The sequence below is a fragment of the Rhinoraja longicauda genome, chromosome 36 (assembly GCF_053455715.1).
Source record: "Rhinoraja longicauda isolate Sanriku21f chromosome 36, sRhiLon1.1, whole genome shotgun sequence".
NCBI classification, from domain to species: Eukaryota; Metazoa; Chordata; class Chondrichthyes; order Rajiformes; family Arhynchobatidae; genus Rhinoraja; species Rhinoraja longicauda.
This window is the reverse complement of record NC_135988.1, coordinates 14,294,610-14,315,645: the sequence shown is the minus strand read 5'-3', so window position 1 is coordinate 14,315,645 and position 21,036 is coordinate 14,294,610. Positions and strand designations below refer to the sequence as shown.

Sequence of the window (21,036 nt, the reverse complement as noted above, 5' to 3'; positions counted from 1 at the left end):
GTCACTTTCACCCCATGTATACGCCCCAACAACTCATGGCCCTTAGTCACGGAGACTGCCGACTGTACGGCAGCTGCATAATTCTTGGGGGCCGCCATCTTTAGGGCGTGGAGCAAAACAAAACGTCTCCGTTTTTTGTAAGTCAAAGCAGTCTTTCTGCTGTTGCTGCACCTCCACGCATTTGCAGCAGTTTAAAGTCGTGAAGGCTTTCCTGGCAAAGCACCAGAAAGCAGTCTCCTCCTGATAAGATAGGGAAAAGTCCGTGCCAATCCTCCCGTCGTAGAAAATGGAGCTTCCGGAGGCTTCTTCCCCAGGTCTCGGTCGCCCTCCCGGCTTCAACGAAAATCCAATGCACTGTTGCCGTACTTACCCGGCACACCTGGACCGGGCAAAGTCGGTGTGGGAGGGAGCTTTCCGATGCTACAGACCACAAACACCGCTCTAGACTCAGCTCCCACCAGTTCAAGTGCAACTTGGCCTTCCGCCAGCCACTGCCGCTCCTACGACTTTCAGAAAACACGAACAAATCCTCCCCAATTAGAGGACTCTTTCAACAAAGAGAGTCTCTGCCTTCCGACAGAAGTCCAAAAAGCAAATTCTGACTGCTTTCGTTTGTCCTCGCCAAACAAATCCTTCGAAAATAATCAAATCCTCACAGCCAGCGCCACACACCCACGTCCGATCCCGACCACGGGTGCTGTCTGTACGTTCTCCCCGTGACTACGTGGGTTTTCTCCAACACTCCAGGTTTGTAGGTTAATTGGCTTCGGGAAAATTGTACATTGTCCCCAGTGTGCGTAGGATAGTGTTACTGTGCGGAGATTGCTGGTCGGTGCCACCGACAGCTGTGGAGGTCACGTCAGTGGGTATTTTTAAGGCAGAGATTCTTGATGGGTAAGGGTGAGGGGGGTTATGGGGAGAGGGCAGGAGAATGGGGTTGAGAGGGAGAGATAGATCAGCCACGATTGAATGGCGGAGAAGACTTGAAGGGCCGAATGGCCTAATTCTGCACCTATCACTTATGAACATGACATTGTCCACTTCGGTGAGGTCAGCCCTCTGCCTCCAACACTCAGCCCCTCCAACGTCTCGCTGAGACTCAAGCCCACAAGTCCAGGTGAATCACAGTTGCACTCTTTCCAGCTTTGTGACTTGCAGTTGAGTTGGCATTGGCCTTGGAGACTCTGGGTTAAGGGGGGGGGGGGCTGGAAAGGCAGAGATTGCGGGGCAGGTGTGTCTCATCTCTGCCGCAGATCCGGAGAGCAGGGGGCGAAGGGCAGAGACACAATGAACTGCAGGTGCTGGAATCTCGAGGAAAAGCACAAAGTGCTGGAGCATCTCGGGCAGCTTGGACGGAATGGATGGGCGGCATTTCGTGTCGGAACGCTTTGTTGGGCCGTTTCGTTCTGGGAAGATTGGCTGGAGATCAGCTGAGGTGGAAGGTGGAGAGGCTAAGGGGTTGGACAGGCTAGATGCGGGAAGATTGTTCCCGTTGTTGGGGAAGTCCAGAACCAGGGGTCACAGCTTAAGGATAAGGGGGAAGTCTTTTAGGACCGAGATGAGAAAACATTTCTTCACACAGAGTGGTGAGTCTGTGGAATTCTCTGCCACAGAAGGTAGTTGAGGCCAGTTCATTGGCTATATTTAAGAGGGAGTTAGATGTGGCCCTTGTGGCTAAAGGGATCAGGGGGGTATGGAGAGAAGGCAGGTACAGGTTACTGAGCTGGATGATCAGCCATGATCATATTGAATGGCGGTGCAGGCTCGAAGGGCCGAATGGCCTACTCCTGCACCTATTTTCTATGTTTCTAAGCCCAGCTGGGTGAAGCATCAGTCACTGGGGCATGAGGGATTAGTAGCTGAAGATGTTCATAATGGATCGGAGCAGGATTAGGCCGTTCGGCCCATCAAGTCTAGTCCGCCACCACCCACGATGTTCTGTGGGCTCTGATACTCTGTCTGTCTGTCTGTCCGCAGAAAGGGTTCACTGCGGTCCACATCGCTGCCAAGTACGGTAAACTCCAGGTGATGGAACTTCTGCTTCAACGAGGTGGAGAGCCCAACTCTGCTGGAAAGGTAACTGCACCCTCCAAGGTCCACCTTGAATGCTAACCATTGACACGAGGTACAAGCTTCTCTGGAGAGCATTAGCGACTGTTATAGAGTCATAGAGTCACAGAATGATACAGTGTGGAATCAGGCCCTTCGGCCCAACTTGCCCACACCGGCCAACATGTCCCAACTACACCAGTCCCACCTGCCTGCGCTTGGCCCATATCCCTCCAAACTTGTCCTATCCAAGCACCTGTCTAACTGTTTCTTAAACATTGGGATAGTCCCAGCCTCAACTACCACCTCTGGCAGCTTGTTCCACACACCCACCACCCTTTTTGTGTGAAAAGGTTATCCCTCAGATTCCTATTAAATCTTTTCCCCCTCACCTTAAACCTATGTCCTCTGGTCCTTGATTCCCCGACTGCTCGCCACAGAGGCAGATCCACAATTACATATTACAATCACTCCACACCTTTATCTATACACTGTAAATGGCTCGATTGTAATCATGTATTGTCTTTCCACTGACTAGTTAGCACACAACAAAAGCATTTCCCTTTACCTCGGTACACGTGACAATAAATTAAACTGAATTGAACTGAACTAGGTTGGGTTTTCTCAGAGATCTTCGGTTTCCTCCCACACTCCAAAGACGTGCAGGTGTGTAGGTTAATTGGCTGGGCAAATGTAAAAAAAATTGTCCCTAGTGTGCGTGTAGGATAGTGTTAATGTGCGGGGATCGCTGGGCGGCGCGGACCCGGTGGGCCAAAGGGCCTGTTTCCGCGCTGTATCTCTAAAATCTTATTGGGACTGATGGAGTGGAGGAGAGACCGCCGGTAGAAACATATTAAGATCTCTTTGGTGAGTGGAAGGTATTTATTCACAAAATGCTGGAGTAACTCAGCAGGTCAGGCAGCATCTCGGGAGAGAAGGAATGGGTGACGTTTCGGGTCCCGAAACGTCACCCATTCCTTCTCTCCCGAGGTGCTGCCCGACCTGCTGAGTTACACCAGCATTTTGTGAATAAATACCTTCGATTTGTACCAGCATCTGCAGTTATTTTCTTATACTCCTTGGTGAGTGGTCCTTGTTGAATCTTTCGACCATGAGAAACATGGCCATCCCCCTCTCTCACAACTGCTCTCACTCTCTCTCTCTCTCTCTCTCTCTCTCTCTTTCTCTGTGCCCCGCAGAATGGACTGACCCCTCTCCACGTGGCTGTTCACCACGACAACCACGACATTGTGAAGCTGCTCCTGAATCAGAACGCGTCTCCTCACTCCACGGCGCGGGTAAGTGCGGGCACGCGGACGCTGGTGGGCGATGCCGCCACAGAGCCGAAGGGCAGGAGGATTGCCCGGCCAGCCAGCAGCAGCGAAGACGGGCATGGGTGTGACTTGACCTCCTGGTACCACCACTGATGGCAAGGGTTTATTATTGCCATGTGCACCGAGACAGAGTGAAAAACGGCATCAAGTTCAATTCATACCATACACGAGTACTTTCAAGCCACACACAAGCACCTCAGGTAATGCAAAGAGAAAAATACTGGAGTGCAGAATATAGTCTTATACGTATGGAGAAAGTGTAGATATAAAAAGTGCAAGGGCTGCAAAGAGGTAGGTTGGAAGCTCGGGACTACACTCCAGGCTAAGCGATGGCAGTTTAATGGTCTGATAACAGAGGGGAAGAACAGGAATGCAATACTCCTCTGCTTTAGTTTAGTTTAGTTTAGTTTAGTTTAGTTTAGTTTAGTTTAGAGATACAGCGTGGAATCAGGCCTCACACTAGTTTTCTGTTATCCCAGTATTGCATACCAACACACTAAGTGGAATTTACAGAACCCAATTAACCTTTAAATCTGCTTATCTTTGGAATGTGGGATAAATCTCACGTGGTCATAGGGAAAACGTACAAACTCTGTACAGAGATTACCCGCGTCAGGATCGCACCCGGTGAGGCAGCAACTCTACCGCTGTGCCTCTGTGCTGCCAATGTGTGGAAGACCCCTTGTCACTCTCAAAGGAGAAGGCACGGTTACATACATGGTGGGTTAGGACATGTGGCGCGGCGGTACAACTGCTGCCTCACAGCGCCAGAGACCCGGGTTCGATCCTGACCACGGGGCGCTTGTCCGTACGGAGTTTGCACGTTCTCCCCGTGACCGCGTGCGTTTGCGCCAGGTGTCTTCCCACATCCCAAAGACGTGCAGGTTGTAGTTTCGTTGGCTTTGCTAATCCTGCACACACCGTCGCCAGAGTGTGTCGGAGAGCGTCAGTGTGCGGGGATCGCTGGGCGGCACCGACCCAGTGGGCCGCAGGGCCTGTGGGGGAGGGGCAGGAGGGAGGAGGGGGTCTCCCTGTCGGTCTGCTCCTGGGCCTGGCCAAGATGGCCATCCGCGGGTCCAGGCAGCGGGCAGTCGACGGCCTCACAGAAGTCGGCTGCCTACCCCTGTTCCGGGCTTACGTCTGTGCCCGCGTGTCCCTGGAGAGGGAACACGCGGTGTCCACGGGGACTCTGGAGGCCTTCCGGGAACGCTGGTCGCCGCGGGGGGTTGAATGTATTGTTGACAGAGATGGCGGGATTTTAATGTGATAATTGTTTAATTTGTAAACAGCCGATACAGGCGGCTTTTGTTTGATCACATTTTGCTTAGTATGTTTGTATGTTTTTCTTTGGAATAAAACTTTTATATATATATATATATATATATATATATTTTTTTTTAATTATTAAAAAAATAAAAAAATTAAAATAAAAAAAAGAGCTCAAACGAAAACCTTTCTCTAACCTTCCGATCTGCCGCGCTTGGTCGAGCAGGCGCGGCGGTGTGATCTGGCGGGCAGATCCCGAACCATAATGACGCAGGTTTTGTGCTGGTTTCAGAACGGCTACACCCCTCTGCATATCGCCGCCAAGCAGAACCAGACGGAGATCGCCAGGAGCCTGCTGGAGCACGGAGCGTCGGCCAACATCGAGTCCTCCCAGGGGGTGACGCCTCTGCACCTTGCCGCCCAGGAGGGCCACATGGAGACGGTCACCCTCCTCCTCGACAGTGAAGCCAATGCCAAGATGAACAGCAAGGTAGGAAACCGCAACTAAACACCAACGGTGGCACGTACGTACAATTATGTAACCTTGCATTCCATCGTTCACGAAACCAGGGTAATGTTTATCCTGCCATGCGTAACTCAGTCACCTTTGATTCACAAATTCATAGGTTCAAGGACAGAATTAGGCCATTCGGTCCATCAAGTCTATTCCGCCATTCAATCATGGGTGGTCTATCCCTCTTAGTAGAGCTACTACTATCTGTGGAATTCTGTGGAATTCTCTGCCTCAGAAGGCAGTGGAGGCCAATTCTCTGAATGCATTCAAGAGAGAGCTGGATAGAGCTCTTAAGGATAGCGGAGTCAGGGGGTATGGGGAGAAGGCAGGAACGGGGTACTGATTGAGAATGATCAGCCATGATCACATTGAATGGCGGTGCTGGCTCAATGGGCCGAATGGCCTCCTCCTGCACCTATTGTCTATTGTCTATTGACTACTCGTGGAAAAAAAGCTGTCTTTATGTCTGGCTGTGGCGGCTTTGACCGTCTGGAGTCTCCTTGCAGAGCGAAGTGCTTCGAAGAGTTTGTGGCCAGGGCGAGAGGGGTCAGAGATGATACTGAGCACGAGTGCTGGAGTGCCTTTTTCTCTATTCTTTCACAGTCTTGCAGAATTCACGTGCGGTTTAAAGAATTCTCTGTGGAATTCTCTGCCTCTCTCTGCCTCCACAGATGCTGCCTGACATCCTGAGTTTCTGTTTCTTTCCTGCTTCAGATTCCAACACCAGCAGTCTCTAGTGCCCCCTGTTTAACATCCACATTATCAGTGGAATTCTCTGCCTCAGAAGGCAGTGGAGGCCAATTCTCTGAATGCATTCAAGAGAGAGCTAGATAGAGCTCTTAAGGATAGCGGAGTCAGGGGGTATGGGGAGAAGGCAGGAACGGGGATTGAGAATGATCAGCCATGATCACATTGAATGGCGGTGCTGGCTCGAAGGGCCGAATGGCCTCCTCCTGCACCTATTGTCTATTGTCTATAAAAGCCCAGCCCTGAAGTGGCTGGTCACTGGCTCGCTCCACGTTCAGTCCTGGGCCGTGTCCCATCTGCTGGCAACGTCCTGTTGGGACGAACTGCAGCGTTTGTTGCAGGCTGACCCTCTCCCCTTGCCTCCCACAGAACGGCCTGACAGCACTACATCTCGTGGCTCAGGAGGACCATGTACCGGTGGCTGAAGTGCTCATCAACCACGGAGCCTCGGCCGAACCAGCGACAAGGGTAAGAGCAAAGCCTAGCGTGCGGATTCACCCCAACACCCAGCTCCAGGACCTCGGTGGACACAAGCAACTGTAGATGCTGGTTTGCGGGGAAAAAAAGACACAAAGTGCTGGAGTAACTCAAGGGGTCAGCCAGCATCTCTGGAGAACATGGATAGGATCTATGCTGAGATGCTGTCCGACCCATTGAGTTACTCCAGCATTCTTGTACCCGGTATTTTGATAGCTCGCTGTGGGACTGTTAACCTTGAGAACACACACTCTGATCTCTACCTGCAACTTGAATTGGGATGCAGGGCTTTGCCCGACATGCCTCCCTCTCTCTGCCTCCACAGATGCTGCCTGACATCCTGAGTTTCTGTTTCTTTCCTGCTTCAGATTCCAACACCTGCAGTCTCTAGTGTCCCCTGTTTAATATCCACGTTATCTGTGGGATTCTCTGCCTCAGAGGGCAGTGGAGGCCAATTCTCTGAATGCATTCAAGAGAGAGCTGGATAGAGCTCTTAAGGATAGCGGAGTCAGGGGGTATGGGGAGAAGGCAGGGACGGGGTACTGATTGAAAATGATCAGCCATGATCACATTGAGAGGTGGTGCTGGCTCGAAGGGCCGAATGGTCTACTCCTGCACCTATTGTCTATTGTCTATTGAATCCAGAACAAGGGGTCACAGTTTGAGGATAAGGGGGAAGTCTTTTAGGACCGAGATGAGAAAGTTATTTTTCACACAGAGAGTGGTGAATCTGTGGAATTCTCTGCCACAGAAGGTAGTTGAGGCCAGTTCATTGGCTATATTTAAGAGGGAGTTAGATGTGGCCCTTGTGGCTAAAGGGATCAGGGGGTATGGAGAGAAGGCAGGTACGGGATACTGAGTTGGATGATCAGCCATGATCATATTGAATGGTGGTGCTGGCTCGAAGGGCTGAATGGCCTACTCCTGCACCTATTGTCTATTGTCTATTGAATATACAGATACATCTGACCCCGGTCCCAATGTGGATTAGGGTCTGCCTTCAATGGATATTTTTATGGTGGAGATAGATAGATTCATGGTCAGTACGGGTGTCAGGGGTGATGGGGAGAAGGCAGGAGAATGGGGTTAGGAGGGCGAAATAGATCAGCCATGATTGATTGGCGGAGTAGACTCGATGGGCCAAATAGCCTAATTCTGCTTCTATCACTTCTAAACGTGTAGAAAATCACATGGCTATTTAAATTGAGTTCAATATTCTTTGGAGTTTAGAAGAATGAGAGGGAACTTTATTGCAACATATTAGATGCTGAGGGGGCATAAGGGGTGGATGTTGAGAATCTTGAATGAGGCCACAAGATGAAGGGGGGGGTCATTTACAATGGAGCAGTGCAGGGATGACCTGTTGCAGAGGTCAGTGAGCCTCAGGAACGCCCTGATCCAGAACATGGTGAGAGCCGGATCATAGACAATAGACAATAGACAATAGACAATAGACAATAGACAATAGACAATAGACAATAGACAATAGACAATAGACAATAGACAATAGACAATAGACAATAGACAATAGGTGCAGGAGGAGGCCATTCGGACCTTCGAGCCAGCACCGCCATTCAATGTGATCATGGCTGATCATTCTCAATCAGTACCCCGTCCCTGCCTTCTCCCCATACCCCCTGACTCCGCTATCCTTAAGAGCTCTATCTAGCTCTCTCTTGAATGCATTCAGAGAATTGGCCTCCACTGCCTTCTGAGGCAGAGAATTCCACAGATTCACAACTCTCTGACTGAAAAAGTTTTTCCTCATCTCAGTTCTAAATGGCCTACCCCTTATTCTTAAACTGTGGCCCCTTGTTCTGGACTCCCCCATTGCGTTAAATTTAAAATTGGAGGCACTCCAAAGATGTACAGGTATGTAGGTTAATTGGCTGGGTAAATGTAAAAATTGTCCCTAGTGGGTGTAGGATAGTGTTAGTGTACGGGGATCGCTGGGCGGCACGGACTTGGTGGGCCGAAAAGGCCTGTTTCCGGCTGTATATATATGATATGATGATATGATATGATACATTGAAATATAAGGGAATTGTGAGCTTATTGTGAGGGAATTGTGGGGAACAGGCACAGAAGAGAAGATGAGGCCTTGGACAGATCAGCAATGATGACGTTGAATAGTAAGGCGGGTTTGTGGGGCTGAATGGCCTACTCCTGCCTCTATTTTCCAATGTTCTTGTGTATATGTGAACGAATCCAGTGTGGCACGGTGGGGCAGCGGTGGAGTTGCTGCCTTACAGCGCCAGGTTCGATCCCGACTACGGGTGCTGTCCGTACGGAGTTTGCACGTTCTCCCCGTGACCTGCGTGGGTTTTCTCCGGGTGCTCAGGTTTCATCCCACACTCCAAAGACGTACAGGTTTGGAGACTGATTGGCTCGGTAAAGTTGTAGTGTGTGTAGGACATTGTAAGTGTATGGGGGATCGCCGGTCGGCACGGACTCGATGGGCCGAAGGGCCTGTTTCCGCGCTGTATCTCGAAACTAAACGAATTCACTTCCAAGCAAAAAATACAAACCAGGCAGGGTTAAAAGTTTGCCGTTTCAGTGCAGGATTTTGAGCTCCAGTGCCTCTTTAAACAATCTATATACTAAAACTCTCGTTTGTTTGTTCCTTAACTACAGCCAAAACGGTGCACGATAGCGCGACAATTTTAGGCCCACCTTACTCACCGTCGTCCCTTTGGTGCGAATGGAAGAAGTTTCATTGAAATCGGTGTAATATTTTTAAAGCTATTCACATTTTAAAGTTTAAACCTATCTCCTAGGGAGGGAGTGGGGGAGGGAGGGAGAGAGGGGGGAGGATAAGGGGGGTTGAGGGGGATGGAGTGGGGAGGAGAAGTGGGGGAAAGGAGAGGGGTAGGGGAGTGAGGAGGGGGAGGGAGGGGGGAGAGGGGAGGGGGGGGGGAGGGAGGGGGGAGAGGGGAGGGGGGGAGGAGAGGGTGCTGCACCAATGCAGAAGAGGTTTGGGCCCAACAGGTCCACTTGGTCTAGTATTAACAAAACCAGTGCTTTTTTGGTGACTACTTGATGTACAAGTAGTGAGCTCCTCTCACATGACACGCTTGTTTACCAATCATGTTTAGCTCTTGGATAATGTAAGTGAAAGAATTAGAACATTTATTTATTTAGACTTAGAATTCAGTTATTATAGTATAAGTTGTCCCCAATGCATGGTATACTGAGAGCGCAAATATTTTTGATCAATGTATCTTAAGTTTTAATTGACAAAATGCTGGAGTAACTCAGCAGGTCAGGAACATCTTGGGAGAGAAGGAATGGGTGACGATTCGGGTCGAGACCCTTCTTCAGACCCTTCTAAGTCTGAAGAAGGGTCTCGACCCGAAACGTCACCCATTCCTTCTCTCCCGAGATGCTGCCTGACTTGCTGAGTTACTCCAGCATTCTGTGAATAAATACCTTCGATTTGTACCAGCATCTGCAGTTATTTTCTTATACTTAAGTTTTAATTGAAGTGCTTACCGCTTACAAAAAAAAACACTTTAACTGATGAAAGACAGAAAGTGGCGGAGTAACTCAGCAGGTCAGGCAGCATCCCTGGAGAACATGGACAGGTGACGTTTCGGGTCGGGACCCTTGTTCAGTCCTGATGCACTGACTAAACCTGCTCAAGGGCTTGTGTGCTATATATAGAGGCATTGGCTGTGACGACGTTGGGAATAGTTCACCTCGAGGTTCTCAGAGAGGGCGATCGAGGGCTGTGCGAGTGACAATGTGGATTTGGAGCTCGGTGGCGCAGCGGTAGAGTTGCTGCCTCACAGCGCCAGGGACCCGGGTTCAATCCCGACTACGGGTGCTGCCTGTACGGAGCTTGTACGTTCTTCCTTTGACCTCGTTTGTTTTCTCTGGGTGCTCCAGTTTCCTCCCACACTCCAAAGACATACAGGGTTGTAGGGTAATTGACTGCTGTAAGTTGTCAGTTGTCCCTAGTGTTCAGGATAGTGCTAGTGTACGGGGTGATCGCTGGTCGGTGTGCACTAGGTGGGCCGAAGGGCCCGATTCCACTCTAAAGCCTAAAAGCTGTTTGGAGAATGTGCACGTTGAAAGGTTCTTAATGAATGGGCGGTGAAGAGGGGATTTGGGGTTTGGAGGAGGGGGTGCAGTGGAGTTCCGTGGGTTCATCATCAGAACAAATGGGCGGTCACGGTGGCGCAGCGGTAGAGTTGCCGCCTTACAGCGATTGCAGCACCGGAGACCCGGGTTCGATCCCGACTACGGAGTTTGTACGTTCTCCCCGTGACCTGCGTGGGTTTTCTCCGAGATCTTCGGTTTCCTCCCACACTCCAAAGACGTGCAGGTATGTAGGTTAATTGACTGGGTAAATGTAAAAATTGTCCCTAGTGTGTGTAGGATAGTGTTAATGTGCGGGGATCGCTGGGCGGCGCGGACCCGGTGGGCCGAAGGGCCTGTTTCCGTGCTGTATCTCTAAACTAAATGCGGGGTTCGAGACTTGCAGAAGACACAGAGGTGCGGTGAGCAGTGAGGAACATGGTGAGTGATTGTACGGTCATATATGGGTTGACAAACTAAGCAGTCATCTGGCAGAAAGAGGTGGGTAAGACAGAGAATACGGTGGCGCAGCGGTAGAGTCGCTGCCTTACAGCGCCAGAGATCCGGGTTCAATCCTAACTACGGGTGCTGTCTGTATGGAGTCTGCACGTTCTCCCAGTGAATGGCGCGTGTTTTTCCCGGGTGCTCCAGTTTCCTCCCCGCTCCAAAAACGTACAGGCCGGTACGCTAACTGGCTTCGGTAACGTCGTAAATTGTCCCTAGTGTGTGTGTGCGTGGGATAGAGCTAGTGTGTGGGGATCGCTGGTCGGCGCGGACTCGGCGGGCCGAAGGGCCTGTTTCCGCGCTGTATCTCTAAACTAATCTAGTGTGTGAATGGGCACAAAAAAAAACCTATTTATTCACAAAATGCTGGAGTAACTCAGCAGGTCAGGCAGCATCTCGGGAGAGAAGGAATGGGTGACGTTTCGGGTCGAGACCCTTCTTCGGACTGATGGAAAAAAAAACTGTTGGACCCAAAAATAAGCCGAGCTGTTAGTATTGATGTTAGTTTGCTGCTTTGATTGATTGAGGGTTCCCGGAGCCGTTTGATTGCGACATGTTTTGCTGTGTTGAGGTTACGCTGTGTAAAAGGAATGACTTATTTTTTGTATTACAGTCCGGATACACTCCGCTGCATATGGCCTGTCACCATGGAAACATAAACATGGTGAAGTTTCTGCTCCAGAACCAGACGAACGTCAATTGCAAAACCAAGGTAGAGCCACTTTCTAATTAGTTCCTTGGCATTTGATAAGAAACCCTGCGGCTATTTTTTCTTTTAGCCTCAGGAGTTCGATTAGTAGGACTGGATGTTACAATCCCTAAGGTTTGCTGTGCAATTGACTGGTGTTGTTGTTGGGGGTGACCACTAGGTGATGTTGGTACCATTCAGACACGTCTTCATTTGTGTACCTCAACGTCACTGGGTGTTTTGGCCTTTTATCACAAGATGCCCTCAGGGTGATCAGACCTGGCCCATCGCAGGGTGATCAGACCTGGGTGTGTGTCTTATGGGGGGGGGGGGGGTGGGATTTCTGGTGGGATTGTCATTCGGTGTGCTTAATAACTCTATTTCTCTCGTTCTCCCTCTCCCTCTCCCTCATCTCTCTCCCCCCTCTCTCTCCCCCTCTCTCTCCCCCTCTCTCCCCCCTCTCTCTCTCCCACTCTCTCCCCTCTCTCCCACTCTCTCCCACTCTATCTCCCTCTCTCTCCCACTCTCTCTCCTACTTTCTCTCCCTCCCCCTCCCCCTCTCCCTCCCACTCTCTCTCCCTCTCCCTCCCCCCTCTCTCTCCCCCTCTCCCTCCCCCCTCTCTCTCCCCCTCTCTCTCCCCCCTCTCTCTCCCCCTCTCTCTCCCCCCTCTCTCTCCCCCCTCTCTCTCTCCCCTCTCTCTCTCCTCTCTCTCTCCCCTCTCTCCCACTCTCTCTCCCACTCTCTCTCCCCCCTCTCCCTCCCCCTCTCTCTCCCCCTCTCTCTCCCCCTCTCTCTCCCCCCTCTCTCGCCCCTCTCTCTCCCCCTCTCTCTCCCCCCCCCCTCTCTCTCCCCCCCCCTCTCTCTCTCCCCCCCCTCTCTCTCCCCCCCTCTCTCTCTCCCCCCCCCTCTCTCTCCCCCCCCCTCTCTCTCTCTCTCCCCCCCCCCCTCTCTCTCTCTCTCTCCCCCCCCCCCCCCTCTCTCTCCCCCTCTCTCTCCCACTCCCCCACCTATAGATTGGACACACGCCCTTGCACCAGGCTGCCCAACAGGGCCACACAGATGTCGTTAACCTCCTCCTAAAGCACGGAGCCTCTCCCAATGAAATGACCATGGTACGTGGTGGTGTGGCTGCCGTCTGCGCCGCGCTACGTACGCGGTGCTGCAGAGACGGCAGTGCGGAGTGAGCTTGAAGCTCCTGGGTGAGGAGGCTTCACCAACACGTTCACGCTCACCGTACGGAAACCCTCGTTTTAACGGACCGCTTTAAGCCGTGCGGCACGGTGGCGCAGCGGTAGAGTTGCTGCCTTACAGCAAATGCAGCGCCGGGTTCGATCCCGACTACGGGCGCCGTCTGTACGGAGTTTGTACGTTCTGCCCGTGACCTGCGTGGGTTTTTACTCCGAGATCCTCGGTTTCCTCCCACGCTCCAAAGACGTGTGGGTTTGTAGGTTAATTGACTGGGCAAATGTAAAAATTGTCCCTCGTGTGTGTGTGCAATAGTGTTAATGTGCGGGGATCGCTGGTCGGCGCGGACCCGGTGGGCCGAAGGGCCTGTTTCCGCGCTGTATCTCTAAACTGAATGGATTTCAGATATAGCGGACACCTGCCCTTGCCACCACTGCCTCGAACCCTCACCCCGGGCGTTTACTGCCCTGGCTTCCGATCCCAACCCCCCACCCGCAAGGTGCGCCGGCGAGCCCTCGTTCACCCTCCCCCCCCCCCCCCCCCCCCCCACCACGCACGGTCTGGTGAAGTGGCTGTTGATGCGGCTCACGTTGTAGCAACCCTTCCTGCAGGCCGCCGCCACCGCCAGGTTCCATCCCGACCATGGGTGCCGTCTGTACGGAGTTTGCACGCTCTCCCCGTGACCGCGTGGGTTTTCTCCGAGATCTCCGGTTTCCTCCCACACTCCAAAGTCCGTGCAGGTGTCCATGTCGATTGGCTTGGTATGAATGTGAATTCTCCCCAGCGTGTGTAGGTTAGTGTTAGTGTGCGGGGATCGCCGGCCGCGCGCGGGCTCGCTCGGTGGGCCGAAGGGCCTGTTTCCGCGCTGCATCTCTAAACCTATCTAAACCAAGCAATGTTCTGATCCACTTGCAGAATGGAAGCACAGCCCTGGCGATCGCAAAGCGACTCGGTTACATCTCCGTGACGGACGTGTTGAAGATTGTTACTGACGAAACCATGAGCACAGTGAGTGTGGCCAGCAGGGACTAACCCTGGCGGTGAACTCAGGCCTCTGTCCACAGTGGGAGAATGCACACACGCATGCTCACAACCTCCGTCATGCGTTGCACAATGCGCCAGGAAACATGCGCTGGAGAAAACACACGGTGTTTCGTTTCAGAAGGAACTGCAGATGCTGGTTTACACCGAAGACAGACACAACAAGCTGCAGTAACTTAGTGGGACGGGCAGCAACTCTGGACAACAGGAACCGGTGACCTCTCGAGACGAGACCCTTCTTCAGACTTCTTCAGAGTCTGTAGAAGGGTCTCGACCTGAAACATCACCTGTTGTGATATAATGTGGATAAATGTGGCGGCAAGAACAGAAAAGCAGAGTATTACCTGAATGGTGGCCAATTAGGAAAAGGGGAGATGCTAACGTGACCTGGGTGTCATGGTGCACCAGTCATTGAAAGCAAGCGTGCAGGTGCAGCAGGCAGTGAAGAAAGCGAATGGTATGTTAGCATTCATAGCAAGAGGATTTGAGTATAGGAGCAGGGGGGTTCTGCTGCAGTTATACAGGGCCCTGGTGAGACCACACCTGGAGTATTGTGTACAGTTTTGGTCTCCTAATCTGAGGATAGACATTCTAGCCTTAGAGGGAGTACAGAGAAGGTTCACCAGATTGATCCCTGGGATGGCAGGACTTTCATATGAAGAAAGACTGGATAGACTCGGCTTATACTCGTTGGAATTTAGAAGACTGAGGGGGGATCTTATAGAAACATATAAAATTCTTAAGGGGTTGGAGAGGCTAGATGCGGGAAGATTGTTCCTGATGTTGGGGAAGTCCAGAACCAGGGGTCACAGCTTAAGGATAAGGGGAAGTCTTTTAGGACCGAGATGAGAAAACATTTCTTCACACAGAGAGTGGTGAGTCTGTGGAATTCTCTGCCACAGAAGGTAGTTGAGGCCAGTTCATTGGCTATATTTAAGAGGGAATTAGATGTGGCCCTTGTGGCTAAAGGGATCAGGGGGTATGGAGAGAAGGCAGGAACAGGTTACTGAGTTGGATGATCAGCCATGATCATATTGAATGGCGGTGCAGGCTCGAAGGACCGAATGGCCTACTCCTGCATCTATTTTCTATGTTTCTATGTTTCTATGTTCCTTTTCTCCAGCGATGCTGCCTGACCCGCTGAGTTACTCCAGCATTTTGTGTCTGTCTTTGATGTTTTGTTTAGTTTAGTTTAGAGATATAGCACGGAAACAGGCCCTTTGGCCCATCAGAGCTCGTGCCGACCGGTGATCGCTCCGTACACTAACACTATCCTACACACGCTAGGGACAATGTACAATATTACCGAAGCCAATTAGCCTACAAACCTGTACGTCTTTGGAGTGTGGGTGGAAACCGGAGCTCCAGGAGAAAGCCCACACAGGTCATGGGGAGAACGTACAAAACCCCGTACAGACAGCGCCCGTGATCAGCATCGAACCCGGGTCTCTGGCAATCGCGAGGCAGCAACTCTACCGCCGCGCCACCGTGCCACCCTCATCTGGTCGGAAGTCCAAGTTTCCAGCTGAATCCTAGGGGTTAATTTTAACCCTCTCTCCCCGGAAAACTGAACGGATACTTAATTAAGAACAGGGCAATTATCCAGCTGCCCACATCGTAAGCCCTCGCCGATCGAGCTGCTTTTAACACTGCAGGAAGTGCAGTGTCTGGACTGCAGCCAATTAATGTAGCTGGCAGGATCCCAGCTGGAATCAATGACCTCAACAGCCGATCAACTGTCCTTGGCTGGAAACCATGAGGTTGATTCTGAAAAACACCCTGCAGTCAACGAGCTCAATGCTGCCAACCAATGACGGTGTGCTGGATGCAGGACGTCAGTCCCATTCACCAGGTTACGCCCGATAGCTTCAAGAGCACCTGCAGCTCCGATAGAAAGGAAGGCAAGGTGGCATGGTGGCACAGTGGTAGAGATGCTGCCTCCCAGCGCCAGAGACCCGGGTTGGATCCTGACTACGCGTACTGTGCCTGTACGGAGTTTGTACCTTCTCCCCGTGACCCCGTGGGATTTCCCCCACATTCAATGAGGCGCAGGTTGGTAGGTTTCTTTCCCAACTGTTCTCAGGCAACTGAACCATTCTCTCACCAGCTGGAGTGTGGTCCTGACCTCCCATCTACCTCATTGGAGACCTCCGAACTATCTTTAATCAGACTTTACTGGACTGCATGTATGCTGTATCTGTACACTGTGGACAGCCTGATTGTAATCGTGTATAGTTTTTTCGCTGACTCGTTTTCAGGCAACATGTGTACCCCATAATTAACTGAACAAAGTGTTTGGGGTTTTCTAGCTAAGGAAGCTGCAGTGTTCTGGAGTTGAGTATATTCAAGATCTGACGTTATTCTCGTTACTCTCTTTATCACGGCTCGATTGTAATCGTGTATTGTCTTTCCGCTGACCGGTCAGCACGCAACAAAGGCTTTTCACTGTACCTCGGTACACGTGACACTAAACTAAACTAAGACAGCAATTAATGGATACGGAGGGGCTGAGGATAAAAGTTACTGCAGGGAAATGGTGCAGAGAAAGGCACAGGTGGAGAAGCAGGAGGAGCCTAATTGTCTACCCTTGTTTCACGTTTTGTACGCCCCTCAGTACCTGTCGAGTCTTCCCAAGTTAGTCACAAAAAGCTGGAGTGACTCAATGGGGCGGGCAGCACCTCTGGGGAGAAGGAATGGGTGACGTTTCGGGTCGAGACCCTTCTTCAGAGTGATCTAAATGCAGCTCACCATTTGTAGTATGGTCCCCTGTGACGTGGGACGTTTCATTGTCAACACGGATGAATCCATTTATAACCAACGCCACGTTTTCCCCACAGACCATCACAGAGAAGCACAGGCTGAGCTTTCCTGAAACTGTCGATGAAAGCCTGGACGTGTCGGAGGATGAAGGTAAGTGACGGAATCTCTCGACTAGGTCGAGGCCCAGCCAGGTTGCACTCATAGGCATTTAAATAGATGAAGGATCTTCTGTAACTATGACATCTCACACTGGTCTATCACGAAGAGTTGTTCCTGTTTCACCCACAGTCAGCATGCAACCTGAGTTATTTCAATTCCTAACACAAACTCTGCAGGTGAAAAAATGTTGTCAGTGAATCTAGAAGGCGCCGAACAGGGTAGTGCCAATCCAGTTCTTTGATATAACGTCTTATTTAGACAATAGACAATAGACAATAGGTGCAGGAGGAGGCCATTCAGCCCTTCGAGCCAGCACCGCCATTCAATGTGATCATGGCTGATCATTCTCAATCAGTACCCCGTTCCTGCCTTCTCCCCATACCCCCTGACTCCGCTATCCTTAAGAGCTCTATCTAGCTCTCTCTTGAATGTATTCAGAGAATTGGCCTCCACTGCCTTCTGAGGCAGAGAATTCCACAGATTCACAACTCTCTGACTAAAAAGGTTTTCCCTCATATCATATCATATCATATCATATATCTACAGCCGGAAACAGGCCTTTTCGGCCCTCCAAGTCCGTGCCGCCCAGTGATCCCCGTACATTAACACTATCCTACACCCACTAGGGACAATTTTTACATTTACCCAGCCAATTAACCTACATACCTGTACGTCTTTGGAGTGTGGGAGGAAACCGAAGATCTCGGAGAAAACCCACGCAGGTCACGGGGAGAACGTACAAACTCCTTACAGTGCAGCACCCGTAGTCAGGATCGAACCTGTGTCTCCGGCGCTGCATTCGCTGTAAAGCAGCAACTCTACCGCTGCGCTATCTCTGTTCTAAATGGCCTACCCCTTATTCTTAAACTGTGGCCCCTGGTTCTGGACTCCCCCAACATTGGGAACATGTTTCCTGCCTCTTACATGTCCCAACCCCTTAATAATCTTAATACGTTTCGATAAGATCCCCTCTCATCCTTCTAAATTCCAGTGTATACAAACCTAGTCGCTCCAGTCTTTCAACATATGACAGTCCCGCCATTCCGGGATTAACCTAGTTTAATTTACAACATTAATTTTATATCAGTAGTGTGAATAATACCAATTAGGCTTTTTTATAATGTATTTAATCCAGATGTACAGAGGTAGAAGGGAGGAAATGCAAGGGGAGTTTAGCTTAGTTTAGAGATACAGAGATACAACAGGCCCTTCGGCCCACCGAGTCCATGCCGACCATCGATCGCCCATTCACAAACGAGGGGGGCCATTTTTACGGAGGTCAATTAACCTACAAATCCGCACGACTTCGGGATGTGAGGGGAAACAGGAGTAAGCCCACAGGGTCACAGAGAGAACTTGCAAGCTCCACACAGACAGCAAATGAAGGGCAGGATGGAACCACGAAGCTCTGACGCCTGTGAGGCAGCGGCTGGACCATCTGTGCCACAGTGTCGCCCTCGAGTTAGTTGAAACCGCGGCCTAGGAGGTGGATCTATTTAAAGATGGAGAGTTTTCGAGAATATGTTTAACCGAGTGGAACTAAGAAAGTTGACGGTTCGACCAGTCAATTAAGCTGGAAAAGGGGACGTACAAGTTAGGAAAAGGAAAAGTTAGGAAAAGGGGGACGTACAACGAGATCTGGGTGTCCTAGTGCATCAGTCACGGGAAAGGAAGCATGCAGGTACAGCAGGCAGTGAAGAAAGCCAATGGAATGTTGGCCTTCATAACAAGAGGAGTTGAGTAGAGGAGCAAAGAGGCCCTTCTGCAGTTGTACAGGGCCCGAGTGAGACCGCACCCTGGAGTACTGTGCGCAGTTTTGATCTCCAAATTTGAGGAAGGATATTCTTGCAGTTGAGGGCGTGCTGCGTAGGTTTACTAGGTTAATTCCCGGAATGGTGGGACTGTCGTATGTTGAAAGACTGGAGCGACTAGGCTTGTATATACTGGAATTTAGAAGGATGAGAGGGGATCTTATCGAAACATATAAGATTATTATGGGGTTGGACACATTAGAGGCACGAAACATGTTCCCAATGTTGAGGGAGTCCAGAACCAGGGGCCACAGTTTAAGAATAAGGGGTAGGCCATTCAGAATGGAGATAAGAAAAAACCTTTTCAGTCAGAGAGTTGTAAATCTGTGGAATTCTCTGCCTCAGAAGGCAGTGGAGGCCAATTCTCTGAATGCATTCAAGAGAGAGCTAGATAGAGCTCTTAATGATAGCGGAGTCAGGGGGTACGGGGAGAAGGCAGGGACGGGGTACGGATTGAGAATGATCAGCCGTGATCACATTGAATGGTGGTGCTGGCTCGAAGGGCCGAATGGCCTACTCCTGCACCTATTGTCTATTGTCTAATGGAAGGAAAAGATATGCAGAAGGTCAGAGACAAAGAATTGGGCAAGGATTCGGAGGTGCAGGGAGGGAATGTCCAGAGGCTCAGTCAAGGATATATTTAGTGCAGGTTGCATCTATGAACATTTTACTGGTTCTCAGTTTAGGAGCAACTTCGGTTCTGATGGGAAGGGCATCGTTTTCGCCCCGCAATGGGCATTTAGGGAAGTGTTCAGATTGAACCGTGATTAGCAGAGAACTCTGTGTAGTCCGTACAAGGGCAAAGCAGTGTGTTTGCAGTCATGATGATTGTTGTGAAGCGGCCACTATTGTGCCCAGGCAGCCTCAGGTGCTGTGCAGTGCCCAGTCCATGAATACCACAGTCAATGAGTTCCACAAATTCACCACCCTCTGACGAAAAAGAAATTCCTCCTCATCTCCTTGCTAAAGGTACGCCCATTTATTCTGCGGCTATGGCTTCTGGTCTTAGACTCTCCAGCTACTGGAAACATCCTCTCCACATCCACTCTATCCAGGCCTTTCACCGGGCCTAAAATTGTCACGCTATCGTTTACCGTTTTGGCTTTAGTTCAGGAACAAACAAACAAACAAACAAGAGTTTTAGTGTATGGATGTTGCATCTCGCGTAGTGTCCCTAACGAAGCTACTGCCTTGTAAAAAGGAAAACATAGAAACATAGAAAATAGGTGCAGGAGGAGGCCATTCGGCCCATTCGAGCCAGCACTGCCGTTGATTGTGATCAGGACAGGCAGGTTTGTGAGTGCTCTCAATGCCGCGGTCTAAATGTCACTTTTCTTGCTTTCTAGGAAACCCCCACACTCTCCTAGGTACGAGTCTGCTTTTTGCTTCAAGTCCCTGTGGCCGGCGTTAACCTAACTGAGGCAGAACCCCATTCCACGCTGCAGGACATTGAAGCAAAATGCGATTGAACCATTTGTATTTCTGCCCATTTCACCCGTCACCGATGCAGCTCGCCCCGGCCGGCTCTCAGTGTTTCCCTCCAGCTTGGGGCCATATCGTGCTGTTCCCATTCCAGCTTCGGCAAAGTTTGGGAGAGGGGTAGCTCTTTAGTGAAGAGTTTCCAGGATTCTGGATTTGGAGGGCCACATCGGCATCCATGTCCAGAACACGCCAATGCTCGCCTCCAACTAAAAAACAAAGTGCTGGAGTGCTCCTTCTCCTCCCTCTCCCTCTCCCTCTCCCTCTCCCTCTCCCTCTCCCTCTCCCTCTCCCTCTCCCTCTCCCTCTCCCTCTCCCTCTCCCTCTCCCCTCTCCCTCTCCCTCTCCTCCCTCTCCTCTCCCTCTCCCTCTCCCTCTCCCTCTCCTCTCCCTCTCCCTCTCCCTCTCCCTCTCCCTCTCCCTCTCCTCTCCCTCTCCCTCTCCCTCTCCCTCTCCCTCTCCCTCTCCCTCTCCCTCTCCCTCTCCCTCTCCCTCTCCCTCTCCCCCTCCTCTCCCCTTCTCCCCCTCTCTCCCTCCCTCTCTCTCTCCTGACCCGCTGCGTTCCTCCAGCACTTTCGCTTTTGGCTCAAGGTTCCATTATTTGTGTCTCCATTTTAAACGCTCAGTCCCACTTGGACCCATGTATGGTCTCTGATTTATTGGGTGAAAGTGGGTCTGCCTTGGGCGGGTATTGAAATGGTCTCTTGTGATGTCCAGTGGACAATGATCCGGGCAGCACACTTGAGGAGATGTCCTCAGGAACCATGCAATCCCTATCTTTGGCAATGCATTCCCCATTCAGGGCTTTAGCATGGACGTGTCCAAGGAGGGAAGGGATCGGGGGAGGGGAGGGGGGGTGGGGAGGGGGAGGGGAGGGGGATATACAGGACTCGTCGTGACGGAGAAATGCTTGCCTACTTCTTGACCTCTTTGATCAACAG

General features: G+C 51.1%; 1 protein-coding gene across 2 annotated transcripts in view; it reads left to right on the top strand.

The window, feature by feature from the left end:
- LOC144610464 (ankyrin-1-like) overlaps window positions 1–21,036 on the top strand; it is a 205,171-nt gene that overhangs the window by 95,932 nt on the left and 88,203 nt on the right. For both annotated transcript variants that reach the window (XM_078429192.1, XM_078429191.1), the window contains exons 15-23: window positions 1,978–2,076; window positions 3,249–3,347; window positions 4,942–5,139; window positions 6,280–6,378; window positions 11,585–11,683; window positions 12,674–12,772; window positions 13,761–13,853; window positions 16,724–16,796; window positions 19,963–19,983. In XM_078429192.1, coding sequence (XP_078285318.1) covers window positions 1,978–2,076; window positions 3,249–3,347; window positions 4,942–5,139; window positions 6,280–6,378; window positions 11,585–11,683; window positions 12,674–12,772; window positions 13,761–13,853; window positions 16,724–16,796; window positions 19,963–19,983 — 880 coding nt within the window. The remainder of the gene's footprint in view (window positions 1–1,977; window positions 2,077–3,248; window positions 3,348–4,941; window positions 5,140–6,279; window positions 6,379–11,584; window positions 11,684–12,673; window positions 12,773–13,760; window positions 13,854–16,723; window positions 16,797–19,962; window positions 19,984–21,036) is intronic.